General features: G+C 35.8%; 1 protein-coding gene across 6 annotated transcripts in view; it reads right to left on the bottom strand.

Moving 5' to 3' along the window:
• The window catches only part of TAFA5 (TAFA chemokine like family member 5), a 451,127-nt gene that overhangs the window by 197,940 nt on the left and 239,114 nt on the right, over nucleotides 1-14,073 (bottom strand). For all 6 annotated transcript variants that reach the window (XR_008822310.1, XR_008822311.1, XR_008822312.1 and 3 more), the window contains one exon: nucleotides 6,611-6,760. Coding sequence is in view for 1 of the 6 variants with exons in the window: in XM_056341790.1 (XP_056197765.1) it covers nucleotides 6,611-6,760 (150 nt within the window). In the remaining 5 variants the exon portion in view is untranslated. The remainder of the gene's footprint in view (nucleotides 1-6,610; nucleotides 6,761-14,073) is intronic.

The raw sequence follows: 14,073 nt of genomic DNA, 5'->3' as shown, positions 1-14,073 counted from the left end.
GAAGCAGTTGATCTCCACAAAAAAATTCCCCAAAAGTTACTCAGCCTGAGAATGCATAAACCCATCCTGGGCCCCAGTTGCAAGCTGCAGTCAGTATTCACTCTCTACCTGACTGCTGAAGAATTAATTATTCTGTGGAAAACACTAGCATTATACAAAATCCTGGTCTGCATCTTTATGCCGCATCCAGTCACAGAACCATAGAATCACAGAACATTGCAGGTTGGAAGGGACCCATCAGGCTCATCAAGTCCAACTCCTGGCTCCCCACAGGACTGCCTAAAATTAAACTGTATGACTAAGGGTGTTGTCCAGACGCTCTTTGAACTTTGACCACCACAGGCTTGGTGCCATGACCACTTCCCCGAGGTAACTGTTCCAGTGACTGACCACTCTCTCAGTGAATAACCTTCTCCTAATGTCCAATCTGAACTTCCCCTGATGCAGCTTCATTCCCTTTCCTGGTGTCCTATCCCTGGTCACCCTCTGCTGCCTGCCTTGAGGAAGTTTAGGCTGCCATGAGGTGGCCTCCCAGCCTTCTCTTCTCCAGACTGAACAAGCTAAGTGACCTCAGCTGCTCCTTGTAAGTCTTGCCCTCAAGAACTTTAATCACCTTGGTCACCCTCTCCTGGACACACTTTAATAGTCTGATGTCCTTCTTTATGCCCCAAAATGCACACAGTACTTGAGGTAGAGCTGTGATCATTGGAGTTTAGGTACCAAACACTTCATAACATAGTGAAGCCCTTAATTATTGTTCTTGATTAAAATATTCCTTTAGGTTAGTTATGGATCTGCTTGTTACTTTCCCAAGCAGGTTTGGTTTGGTTTTGGTTTTTTTAATCATTGGTTGGTTGCTTTTTTGTCATGTCTTTGGTTATTCTTGTCAGTTCTCAGTCAGTGTTATCATTGATGCTGCAGCTACTGGTATGTTTGTTTTATATCACTCACTTTCTGTCTTGGGGCTCAGCAGCGTCATCTTTCCCTAAGCAACACTTCAATCTGACACTTGATATTTATGACCAAAGAGAAAAAATGTTTTATGTGATCATTTTTATAAGATTTTTACCAAGTTTTTGACATTATTTAAGTAAGAACTATTCCTCAACATGATTTGGAATGTCACATGTTGTCCTTAGTTTAGAGCAGGAAGAAAAGCAACCGGAGTAAAACTCAACTTCCCGTGCATTTCTAATTCAGAAGTGACCCACAAGGTGTAAATTGTCATAATGTGCCAGTACCATGCATTGGAAAGTGAAGCTCATGACTCACAGAAACAATTTTACTTCCATTGTCAATAACCAGGAAAATCTAGAGTTCTGATGGAGTTGTCTAGAGGAAACCAAACGAAAATAAAGCATTGTACATACTTTGGTACACTTGTAAGTACAGATGTAATTGTGACTGCATATATGGTATCTGGGGTGAGGAAAGGGGGAAAGGAATTACTATTTCTTTAAGTCATGTTGAAAACTAAATTTTCAGAATATAGTGCTGGCAAATCCATAGTTGCTTTCCTTTCCCCAGTGCCACAGCAAAGGAATATATTTAAGAACACATTTTTTTTTTTCTTTTAAAATGGCTTTAAATTTTAAAATAGGAGTAGATAGGAATTATCAGTGTCCTAAGGTACAGTATAAGACAAGTACACAATGGTTATTTCAAAAATGAGCATGTGTACAGTGTTTGTAACACTTCAGATACATCGTGACAAAAAACCACTAAGAGACTGCAAAGGCTCCAGGAATTATACTAAAACTTAAAACAAAGGTAAATAAGCAATGACCAAAATATTACTTATACTGTTCCTTGAAAGATATTCTAATACTGCACTGCATTATTACATCCTGCCAGTAAGATACGCAGCATTAAATATGATGAATTCTAGGATTGTTTAAAAGCCCTGATTATAAACAAAACTGCTTTATTCTTTGGGAATTAAAATCATGACCACAGTCAAACTATTCCCTGGCAAATATTAAACCACCACATACACATTTTTTTATTACTCCGTATGGCCTCTCACTCAGTGGTAATATTAAGTACTTACATTATGCATCCAGGGGTGGGGCATCTACAGCTTCTCCACTGTTCATGGAACAACCTGTTCCACCACACCTGTCTCACTACCCTCATTGTAAAATAATTTCTTCCTTGTGTCCAGTCAAAATCTACCCTCTTTTAGTTTGAAATTATTTCCCTTTGTCCTGTCACTACACACTTTGGTAAAAAGTTTTTCTCTATCTTTCTTTTAAGCCCCCTTTATATATTGAAAGACCACTATAAAGGGCTCACTAGAGCCCTCTCCAGGATGAACAACCCCAAATCTCTCAGCCTTTCTTCACAGAAGAGGTGTTCCAACCCTCTGATAATTTTCATTGCCAGATAGTCCCACTCTCCTTCTAGATTAAAATCTTCCACACTATACGGTATATCACTTCCACGCCAGCAAAATGTCTACATAGTATTATTCAGTGTCCTTTTAATTTCATATCCATCCTGCTTTGCCTTTTCATTTTACTTTATTTAAATTGGCATGCATTAAATGCAACAAAGCTAAATGTATAATATTTACTGTGAGGAAACATTTGCAATTATAGGCAATAAAACCAGGATAAAATAATACAAATAGCACATTAACAAACATATAAAATACTCTAAATGGAAAAGCAAAAATTCCCATTTCTGAAAATCATTAGTCCTTCTTTTTTCTTTTTTAAATCTTTTTTTCCCCTCAGTATAGATAAGTTACTTTAGAATGATGAAGCTTTCCAGGTATTAGGAACTTTTGTTTCAAGTGCATGACCTAGGATTCTATTAATCATTAGTTCTGACCCCTACACCTCCCTGTAGACTCCTAGAGATAATGAGAAGAGTAGGGAATTATTGATTGAAACTAATGTCTTCCTTGTGGATCGTGAGCTTCTGTGTAAAATAAAATCAATCAATGCCAACTGAAAAGCATGTTAATCATAATGTATGAACAAATTATACTGTCTATAAAAATATTACTGTTAAAATGCTTGCAAAAGAACCAAAACTTTATCAAAACTTCAAAAAGTAAAAAAAAAAGAAAAACAAACAAAAAAAAAACCCCACCAACCAACCAGCTATAATTTACATGATATGCAACATAAATTGTCTGACCACTTTGAATTCTGTTTCCTGAGCTATTCCCAATTTAGGAAATTTTTAGGGATTTTGGATATCAGGATCAATGTCCTGGGATCTCTTATAGCACTGTGTGGACAATAAAAGTAACCAGAACTCAAATCCAGACATGAAAACCTAATCCCAGAATTCAGGTAAGTAAATTCAAGATTTGTATCCTACTTTTCTCAAGCAATTAAACCACTTCTGTCATACCACTTTTCCTCTCATCAACCGTTTCTGTCTTCTGGAGCAAATAGCTGTTTATTTTTGTGTTACAAATATATATTGGACATAATTACTGGAATCTATTGAACATCTAAATGTTCATCCCACTTTTCTCAGGTTAATATACTTGTACTCTACAAAATGTTTTAGCATAACAAATTTTATTTGCAGATAGATACAACTGTTGTGAGAGAACTCAAACCATGAGTGCACATGTACACACACTGTTATGAAGGACTTTTTGTCATTTGCTTTAGAACAAGTTTAAATTAGTGAAAGTACTGGACAAAAATAGAGAATAATTGCTACCTTCCAATCTTTCACAGGCTCCAGTTTAAAAAACTGATGAAGCTTGACTGACACACAGGGAAATTACTCTGGTAATAAACCAGATGCTATGTTGAAATATAGTATCTTATCAAAGTAATGCAACTGAGGTCATTGCTATGGAATTGGATTTCAAAAAAGGGACTAGGGAATGCTAGTTGTAAATAATAATAATATAACTAAAAGTGCAGGCAAACTACTGTCATAATATCACAAGCCCTATATTCATGAATAAAAATTACATCACAACCCAACATACCAAATATGCATTATGACTCTGTGTGTCTAGGAATGAAGCAATCAACACTAAATCAAGCTTGAAATCAGGGTGAACATTGATGCCATTTTTTCAGATTACATTAGCAATCTGCCATACTTAAAGACTGCTAGGAAAAAAAGAGTAAATCAGCACTCTCCATCGTAGGGAAACATTTCACGAAAATCTCTGTTGTTCATGCTCTGCTCAGACCAAGCCTTAAACACTGCATTCTCATTTTTTAAAAATCCTGGTTTTATCTATCTGCTATATACTGTCTTCCATTTTTTAGGAAAGGACCTTAGCTGATGTAGCAGCGGAAAGTGGAGTGGATTTTGGTAATCAACTCAGGACTTGATGTAAAAGCTATGTTGACAAGTACAATCTCAGACAATGCTTGTGAGGTTTAAGAGCCCTTAAATTACTTACTCTTTTTGCTGCAATAATTGACAATCACATTTCATTGCTCCAGGAAATATACAGCATAACTGAATATATTCTAAGGCACTTCTTTCCATTAAACAATGAACAAATGGTAGCCAGGTACAACTTGATGCATTTTAAGACTGTAAAAATTACCAGCTTTGGTACTGATTCTTCAAAACGCTCTCTTGCCAGAAGCTGTAATGCAATTCTTAGCTAATGTTTTCCTGTTAGTAGGTTAGCAGGTCATACTTACTGTGCCTGCTTCCTTCACAAATGACTTTGCATTAATTATTAAAGGTCTAAGGTCTAATTCTGCTACCTTTACCTCAAAAATAGTCTCATTAAAATCAGGACTATAGAAAGAACAAACCTAAAGGACTATAAGAACCAAATCTTTGAAAAGCAAACTGGCATGAAAAAAACCCAATACCCAATGAGGTTTTTTTCTTTTTTCTTTTTGATACCAGAAATGAAAACTCCAATAGTAATTATGTCCTGAACATCAACTATAATATACATATATAAAATTCAAAAAAGCACACTCTATGTCCTATTTAAGAAAGCTTAGGGAAGGATTTGTTTGTTTGGAGAATGGGATTCTTTATAAGAAAACAAACCAAACCCAATTGTTTGGTTGTTGCATCCCTTAACCAACAGTATTTGACTTAGTATCAGAGACAAAACTAGCTTATCTTAGCCCTAATTTTATGTAATTTCATGTTCTGTCCAGAAGAAAACATTTAGCTGTGTTTGAAAGAACTTTATTCTAGAAATTAATACAAACAGTACAGAGAAATTCAGTGCATTTCTTTAAAATACGTAGCTGGTAAATTCAGAGATGTGTACTTGTTAGTCAATGGCCAATTTATCTGTCAGCTTTACTTGCAAGCAGAAGATTATAGACAAGATAAAGCACTTGTTTATTCTTTCCTATATAATTGTGTTTATGCTATGTAAAACTTTTTAAAACTTAATTCACGAACAAATCCTATAGATCACAGTTGTAGTTTGTGCCTTCTTTTTAATTTGGGAACCTGGTAAGAGTTCTAATTGCTAACAAGTATTTTTGCTAAAGTTACAACTATGAATGACACAACAAAATAATTGTCTTCTTAAGCAATTAAGTCTTATGATTTTACAATAAAACAGGAAAGAAGAGAACTACTGGATATAGTAGCACATTATGAAAGAGACAGCTAAGAAACTGTCTTAGAGAGTACCAAAAACAGTGAAAGAAAAATGAAAAAATAGAATGTGCACGCTGTTCTATATTTAGCTTTGTGGGTACGCTCTTGAAATCTCCTTTAAGCTGTCTTCTTTGATAATCATAGTAAGACCAAATTCTGAGGCAACAGTAGGGTGTTTGCAGCAATATTTTTATCTAAGGACTCAAACCAGTCAGTATTCAAAGGCAGTCTGTGAATTTATTATAGTTCTATACATAAGCATCTTGTTTTCACTTTTGTGAAATGAGCCTAGATCAAAACATACAATTTTGCATCATCTATTTTAAATATGCCTCCAATTCCATTTTTAATATGAATGCTTGCTAATAGCCTTGCACTAGCAGACCTGTCTTGAAGATTGTCTCACTGTTAACATCTTATTTATCTGTAACACAAAAATTCATGTGTCTCAAAAAATTATTGCAAAGTGAAATATTTTCATGCCTCCCTGTGTATCAGCAGTTGTCCAGCTGCATGCAATCACTGCATCTGCAGTAAATCACATGGAATCATCATTTTAAGGAAGGAAGGAACGCTGGACATGTGAGGTATATTCTGATACTATACTCCAGCTATAGTATCATTCGTATTTTTAACATTAATTACCACACTGTCACATTAACTTCCCAGTGTCATAAAACCTTTGAGGTTCTGGAATTTTTTTTAATCTTATAAGGATTAAAAAGTAGGGGACAAAAGAATGCCATTTCACTGCTGATCCTATCATCACATGCAAAATACAACAGCACCACACCCTTAACATTCAACTGCATGTCACACTAAAACAAAAGTGAAAATTCTAATTAAAAAAAACCTGTAACTGAAATATTTATACTGTTAGTAATGTACCCTTTCTGGGAATTTCAATGGTATTGCCATTGCTAGTTGGGACACATGAAAATTTTGTCTATAGTGGTTTTATTTTTTTATGAGACACTACCAGTTTACATTACTCTTGTATTGGCAGAAACTGATTGAATAGATCTTTGCTTCTTACCATCAACACAGGCTGGCCTTGCTCTTGTTGTACCGGCAATCTGTCCTTTTTTACATGCACAGCGAGCTGTTTGTCGGGCTATAGTCCTTCGGGGCTGACTGCTATCTCTGTCCAAAGTAACAATCTCACATGTACCTGCAGCCAGTTGACCTGGAAAAAGAACCAGCAACAGGTACCAGAGTCACTGAATGCACTACAGGCAATCTGTTATAGCCGAGTAGAGTCATGGCCCTCTGTCACAGCAGACACTCCACAACAAATGGGCAGCCAGCTGATGGATATAATAAAACCAAGATGACATACGATTTTTCTTTGTGGTGGACATATGAACACCCTGCAAACTGGTTCTGTCAAGAAATTATTATTGTTCCATAAAAGCCAGAGAGCAGAGGTTACATAGGTTACTTTGGTTGGCTAAGTAAAGGAACAATCTGCTTTTCAGCAATGAAATTTAAATGGTGTGCTCTTTATGCACTTTCAGAAAAGAAATTATAAAGTATATGGAAAACAAAAAACTTCCCACATGTCCATGAATATAATGAAGTCTTAACTGCTTTGCATGTTGTTTTTGAAAGAAAAAGTCTTTCAAGGTATGACCAAATTTTCAGTCCTTTGGCTCTTGTTTCATCTAAAATGAACGGTAACTCATTCTTTACCTGACTCATATTTGAAGTACCTGGTCTTTTTTATTTTACTAAATTTACTATGTAACCATCCTGCACATGACAGTAAAATGACACTGGCCCACTAGCTCAGTAATGTTGTTTGCTTTTTATTGACTTCAATATATGTAGCTTTTCCTGAACACTAACAATATCCACACCACCTAATTCTGAATTTGGACTGTGCTAAAAGAGGGGATAAAAAAAAAAAAAAGTTGCAAAAATAATTTCATGAAGAACATTAACCTGAAGTAAATGTTATATATTTAAAATTATATGATTCCTCTGGTACAACCAACAGTATACTACTAGTATACCAAAATACTATCTTTTACAAGCAAGAAAGATACATGACTGAACTTCAGTGTGCAGAAAGACTTAAAAAGGTCCCAGCTATCACTTTGTATTACTTTTAATTTCTGGATTTTATGGTACAGTTGTAAATATAATTTCCGATAGACTTTGTCTTTATAGACAAGCAATGATAAACTGCCAGATGAATATGTGCAAAAATACATCCACAAATCACAAGATTACTACATTTTGTTTTTTTTTTTAAAAAGATTGGAACAAATGCAATATTGTATTTATTAAAAAAAGTTATGCAGTTTAAATGATATTAACAGTGAATTATTTTATGTTGTTGAAATATTGAAAAAGAACAATGAGACAAAAAGCAGAAATTTAAAATCTATTTTAACATCAAAATTACAAAACCCAAACAAACCACAAACAGAAAGCAACCTGAAACATATATGAATGGCATTTAAGTCTCAAAGCATAATGATATTTCTGTATACCGCTTTTGGTTTTTTTCTATTTAGAATCAAGTTTACCCAGTATATTCTTCTCAGACCCAATTTCTGATGCTCCCTGTTGCGTGGATACTGTTTTGAAACTGTCAGAATAGCAAAATATTGTAGGCTGTCAACAACATTGCGACTGGTTCACTGCTAAGCCACCTAAAATTTATGTTGCTGTGACTGGTACACTGCAGTGAACTACAACACGGAACAAGGTACTCTACAAATTCATGCAAATATATGACATATACGTAAGTAATATATATTAGGCATTTATAGATACAGATATAATAGTCATGATAATGAACATTCTCACCGTAGTGTTTAATGGCTGCTGGCAACTAGACTCATGAGCTATGGTCAGTCCTGGCTTTCTATTCCTTTCCATCTACTCTGTTAATAAAAACATCTTAGGATAAGCACACTGATAAGAGGATTTATACTTTACTGTTGTTTTTTTTTCTTTGTTTCCTCCGAAATCTTGGATTAGAAAGCAAAGATTCAGCCAGAAAAAAGGGACACATGGTTTCCCAAATAAGGACAAGGCCAATCCAGCTACACTGAAACATCTTAAACTGGAAAAAACTGAAAAGCATTCTTTTTTTTCCTCCATTGCTAATATATTTCATTCTGAGTTGTAGGAGATTTATTGTTCCCAAGGGATACAGCTGTCTTAGTAGATCATGTAAAAAAGACATAACCAGCGGTAGTTTTAGATCTTGACCCCTTTAGGCTTTTGAACCATCATGATTATGGTCCTGCATTGAGAACAGAAATTGAATGGAAACCAAAGAAAAAGTGGAAGCATAAATATGACATGTGTAAATGTTCCTGAGAGTATGGCTTGCCACATAGTCCACTCTCTTTAAGTCTTTATACTATTGTTCCTTTCATTGAAAGATATGGTGAATCATATAATCTAGGTGAATCATTATATAAACCCCCATTTCAGAGTTACAGCACAGTGAAGGTAAATAAGGACTGTAGTATAGAGAAACAAACAAACAACGAAGCTTTATGTCAAGATTATTTGTAGAAAGCAAAAAGCTTTCCAAGGAATGCAAGCAGTGACTAGCAATAAGAATATCTATAGATAGTCTTTTCTGCTTTTGGATCTTTCCACTTTTAGTTCTGCATAGGATCATTTTGAGCCAACTAGGCTATTTGGGATTTATGATTATTTTCAGTTGTTTATTTTGTTCAGAGTCGATAATTTCTTTCAGGCATAGTGACTTTTTTTTTTTTTTTTAAATAAACTTTGAAAACTAGGATATCTAAATGATAGCAATTGTTACACAAAGGTAATGTCACACTGCCTTTCAAGGAATTTTGTACAGCTCTTAAAAATAAGGGTAAATTGGAAAGATTTTTAGAACATTATGTAGATTATTTAAAAAAAAATAATCATTTCTCTGTTGCCACTCTTGTTTCTATAGCAGAAGAAAATCAAAAGCTAGCATTGAGCTGCAGCAGCCCTTCCCACATAGATGACAAATACTTTCTGGTCATTGTGTCACAGGGTGCAAAGATTGCAAGTATATTGAGCACTGTAACATAGTGTACATCCACTGTCCACTGGGCTTTAGACGGCTGTAAAGTATGAAAAGTATTACCTAAAGTTACGGAGGCCCATCTCCGGAGAGAGTCATCCTGTTGTAAAGCACATCCTCTCTGTCTCTCGGTAACTAGAGAGAAAGTCTACAGGAGTACTTTACCTAAATGACAGGTATGCTACTTTTGCTTTTTAACAATTTAATCTAGAAATGTAAAGGACAAAATGATGGAACAAAAGGAATATAATCCTGTAAGTACAAAGTTCCAAGAACTAGGATACCCTTTATTTTCAGAGAAGTTAACATAGTGACCTCTTTCAAAGATATTAATCAATAAAGGCCATTCATCTGTGAGCTTCTGAACACTCTCCCCTCCTAAGCACAAAGAAGAATTCTCAAGGCAGCAGTGGGCAGAGCTGCACTGGAGATTTTCCACTTGAGAGATTTAGAGCTATGGAAAATCATAAAGACTCCATATTTTCAGTAGATCATATTAATGTACTTGCAGCACACAAAGCAATTCACTGTCTTCTAACCTGAATGAGACAATCTTTGGGGAAAAAAAGGCAAGCACCATCAGAGAACTCAGATTCATTCTATCCTTGTCTGAAAGTTTTTCTTCCAAGAAAATTTATTTTATAGACCAAGCATAAAGATTATTTCAGAGTTATCCTTATCCAGTTTTCCAAGCTAATGTGTGTAATGAGTGGGTATTTCTTTGTTGTTGTTTTTGTTTTACTATTATTGTATATGTATATAAAAATATTGTACATGTTATTAATATTTCTTTTATAACTTTCTTTTAGTAATTAAGAGCTCACTGGAAGTTATTTGATTTTGTGTTGCCACCATCTGGTTACTAAACTGAGAAAAGGTTCAAGTTCTTTAATGCTCTTTAGAATCACAGAATCACAGAATGGTCAGGGTTGGAAGGGATCTCTGGAGATCATTTAGTCGAAACCTCTGCTAAAGCAGGTTCACCCAAAGCAGGGTGCACTGCATTGCATCCAGGTGAGTTTTGAATGTCTCCAGAAAAGGAGACTCCACAGCCTCTCTGGGCAGCCTGTCCCAGTGCTCTGTCACTTTTAAAGTAAAGTTCTTCCTCATATTCAGGTGGAACTCCCTGTGCTGCAGTTTGTGTCCGTTGCCTCTTGTCCTGTCGCTGGGCACCACTGAGAAGACCCTGACCCCATCCTCTTGACACCCACCCTTAAGATATTTGTATGCGTAGATAAGAGCCCCTCTCAGTCTTCTCTTCTCCAGGCCGAACAGCCCCAGCTCTCTCAGCCTTTCCTCAGAAATGAGATGCTCCAGTCCCCTCATCCTCTTCGTAGTCCCCTGCTGGGCCCTCTCCAGTAGTTCCTTGTCTCTCTTGAACTGGGGAGCCCAGAACTGGACACAGCGCTCCAGATGTGGCCTCAGCAGGGCAGGGCAGAGGGGCAGGATCACCTCCCTCCACCTGCTGGCCATGTTCCTCCTAATGCCCCCCAGGATCCCCTTGGCCTTCTTGGCCCCCAGGGCACACGGCTGGCCCATGGGCAACTTGCTGTCCACCAGAACTCCCGGGTCCTTCTCTGCAGAGCTGCCTTCCAGCAGGTCACCCCTGGCCTGTACTGGTGCGTGGGGTTGTTCCTCTCTAGGTGCTGGACCCTACATTTGCCTTTGTGGAACACCATTAAGTTCCCCTCTGCCCAACTCGCTAACCTGTATAGGTCTCAGTGAATGGCAGCGCAGCCTTCTGGAGTATCAACCAGAACAAAGTATTACATTCTTAAAATGCCAGCTGATATGCCCCCTCTCTCCCATCCAGAAACACACATGGAATTCTTTCAGGAAAAGGGCAAACTACAGGATTCTGAATTAAAATATTATGTCACACTAAGCCAAAAGAAAAAAAAAACCCACAATCGTTAAAATTCCAAATACAACAGGATTAGGCTTTCAGCTTTTAGCCTGTACCCATGGACTTGTTTAGAGTAATTGCTGTACTCAGCACCTAGCTTGCTTTTTTTCTGAATCAAGTGCCATTGTTATCAGTTCTGAAACTGCTCTCTCCGAGACTTTCACGGAAAACTGTAGGAATCAGTGAGTTTAGGTACATATATTTTGCAGAAATTGCCATAAATACCTCAAGGGAAAACTATTATTTTTTAAGAAGTTCTTTAGTGCATACATTCTTGAAAGAAACGTGTTACTGAAAAGTTTAAAAGTAATTGACATTATTAATGTTTGTTAGTAAGACCCCTGTCAACCATATGCCATTGCTGATAGAACAAAGCTTTTGAAAGATCTGTGTTTTCTGTCATAACGAAAACCTTTAAATAGTAAATATTTTCATATTACATGGAGGATACATGGGATAATATTTTAATTTTCTGTGGAGGAAAATGTTTCTGTTCTCTAACAGAAGATAAAATCTGTCTAATCCACAATAATTACAACTAGCAAGTTATAGATATTATGAATTTGTAATTTATGCATGCTGAAAACCTGAAGACTTTCCCTGAAAATCATTTAGAGAAATAAAATCATTTGATGAACTCATGGTATCTGGGGGTACAATGAAAGTAAAACTCTATCTAAATACACGTCTCTTTCCAGGGTTTTAGACTTCATGCTCATCTAGAAAATCTACTTCTGAATTGTACATGCAGGCTTATATTATAGTTTCAGTGAACAATTTTCCCATGCATCACCAATTTGATGCCTAGCAACACAAGCTCTTTTAGTTCAAAATGCATCAACTTAGATATTATTAAAATTCTTGGCTAGATTCAGATACTCTTTTGTCAGTGAACACAATGCAGGAGTTGTTTCAAAATCAGATCATAGGAATACATTCAGTAGTTTTCTATTACAATATTGAAGTCTTTCTGACAACAGAGCCATGCCAACTCCTGAGCAGAGCTGTATATCAACAATTCTTACTGAAATAAGGGACAACTTAAGTATGTATTGTCACTCATGATTTTCAGCTCGACTTTAACTTCAGCAACCAATATTTAAACGTTTTTCAATTAAAAAAATAAAAAGCATACATTTAAGTGGAATTTATCATTTTTTATGTTATATATTCTTCCTCAAAGAAAATGTCCCAAAAGATCTCTTACACCGAACATCATCCAATTTCAGACAGTCCTATTACCTTTTCTTTTTCAGTTTTAGTTCAAAATGAGAGAGATTATGGCAAGGAATTGGTTTGCTCTAAAGAACCACACTCAGTTTTAAGCTACAATAGCAAAAATTGTGGAAATCCAACTACTATAAAAGAAAGAGCAACTCCCACTAAGCTTCTGAAAAAACATGTTTAATCTAAAGTAACAGACCAGAATTGGCTCAGCATCTGTAACCCAGTATGGGGAAAACCTGTTGAAATGAATCAGCACAATTTCAGAATAACTATATACATAAGAACATCACTTCAATCTTAACTTATGCGATACAAGGGCATTTCAATTTTTCAATAGAATATATTCATGGAAATACACTGTTTCCCTTTTCTGTTACTAAAATCACTGATACTGAAAGCAGTTCTTTCCAAGATGCTTCCTGTATCATTTAGGACCTTGTATCTTTCTGTTGAAACAAACATTACAGCTGTTTAAGGAACAGACTACACAAAGCAATTCTTCATGCTAGTGCAGTTAGACAACCTGTTTAAAATAAATAGTCTTTACCAGTTTCTCTTGAGGGTATGACTGTGCTGTCAGTAGAGACAGGGCCAATGTCACTGCCTGAAACAAAAACTAACTAATTTGCATAATCCTAATTTACTGATGTAACCAACAGGTGCTTAGTAAACTAAAAGGCAGCAGACAAATTTCTCAAAACTTTCCATAGATTTTCTTCATTATAGGTTCAAAGCTATATTTGGCTGCAATCAACCTTACTGTGTGACCTCTGTAGCTTCCCAGTCTTAAAAGGAGCGATTTAGGATTTTAGTGGTATAAAAGAAAAGAAGTTGTCTCAAAAAATGTGTCTTTAGTGCTCATTTTATTAAGGAAAACTCACTGTAGAACCCAGTTAAGTAAAACTTATGAATAAAATAAGGAGAAAAATATGATGAATGCCTTTTCCTTTTAACCGTCAGTTTAAGTATTTTTAGAGTTCCACTGCAATGAAACAGTACATTATGTCCCCTTAGTAATTACTAATCTGATTGCAATTTTCAGACTACCACTTAGCCATCTCAAGCACATAAACAGCACAGACATTAGGAGGATATAGTCTCCAGCCCTTCCATTCTGAAATAAGCAGTAAATTTTAATTAAGATAGATCCTACCCTTCTAAATACTTTCACAGGAAAGAAAATAGTCTGTGGAGATTCAAGATACGTTCAGGATCCATTTTGAGATTTCTTTTTCTGACAGATAAGACTAATGCCCAAACTTATTACACCTGATACTGCTATTGTATGTAATTGCTTAATATTTTGTTGTATAAT

Source organism: Falco biarmicus, chromosome 5 (genome assembly GCF_023638135.1).
Source record: "Falco biarmicus isolate bFalBia1 chromosome 5, bFalBia1.pri, whole genome shotgun sequence".
In the NCBI taxonomy this organism is placed as follows: domain Eukaryota; kingdom Metazoa; phylum Chordata; class Aves; order Falconiformes; family Falconidae; genus Falco; species Falco biarmicus.
The sequence above is the reverse complement of the archived record's forward strand: the minus strand, read 5'-3'. Positions and strand labels throughout refer to the sequence as shown.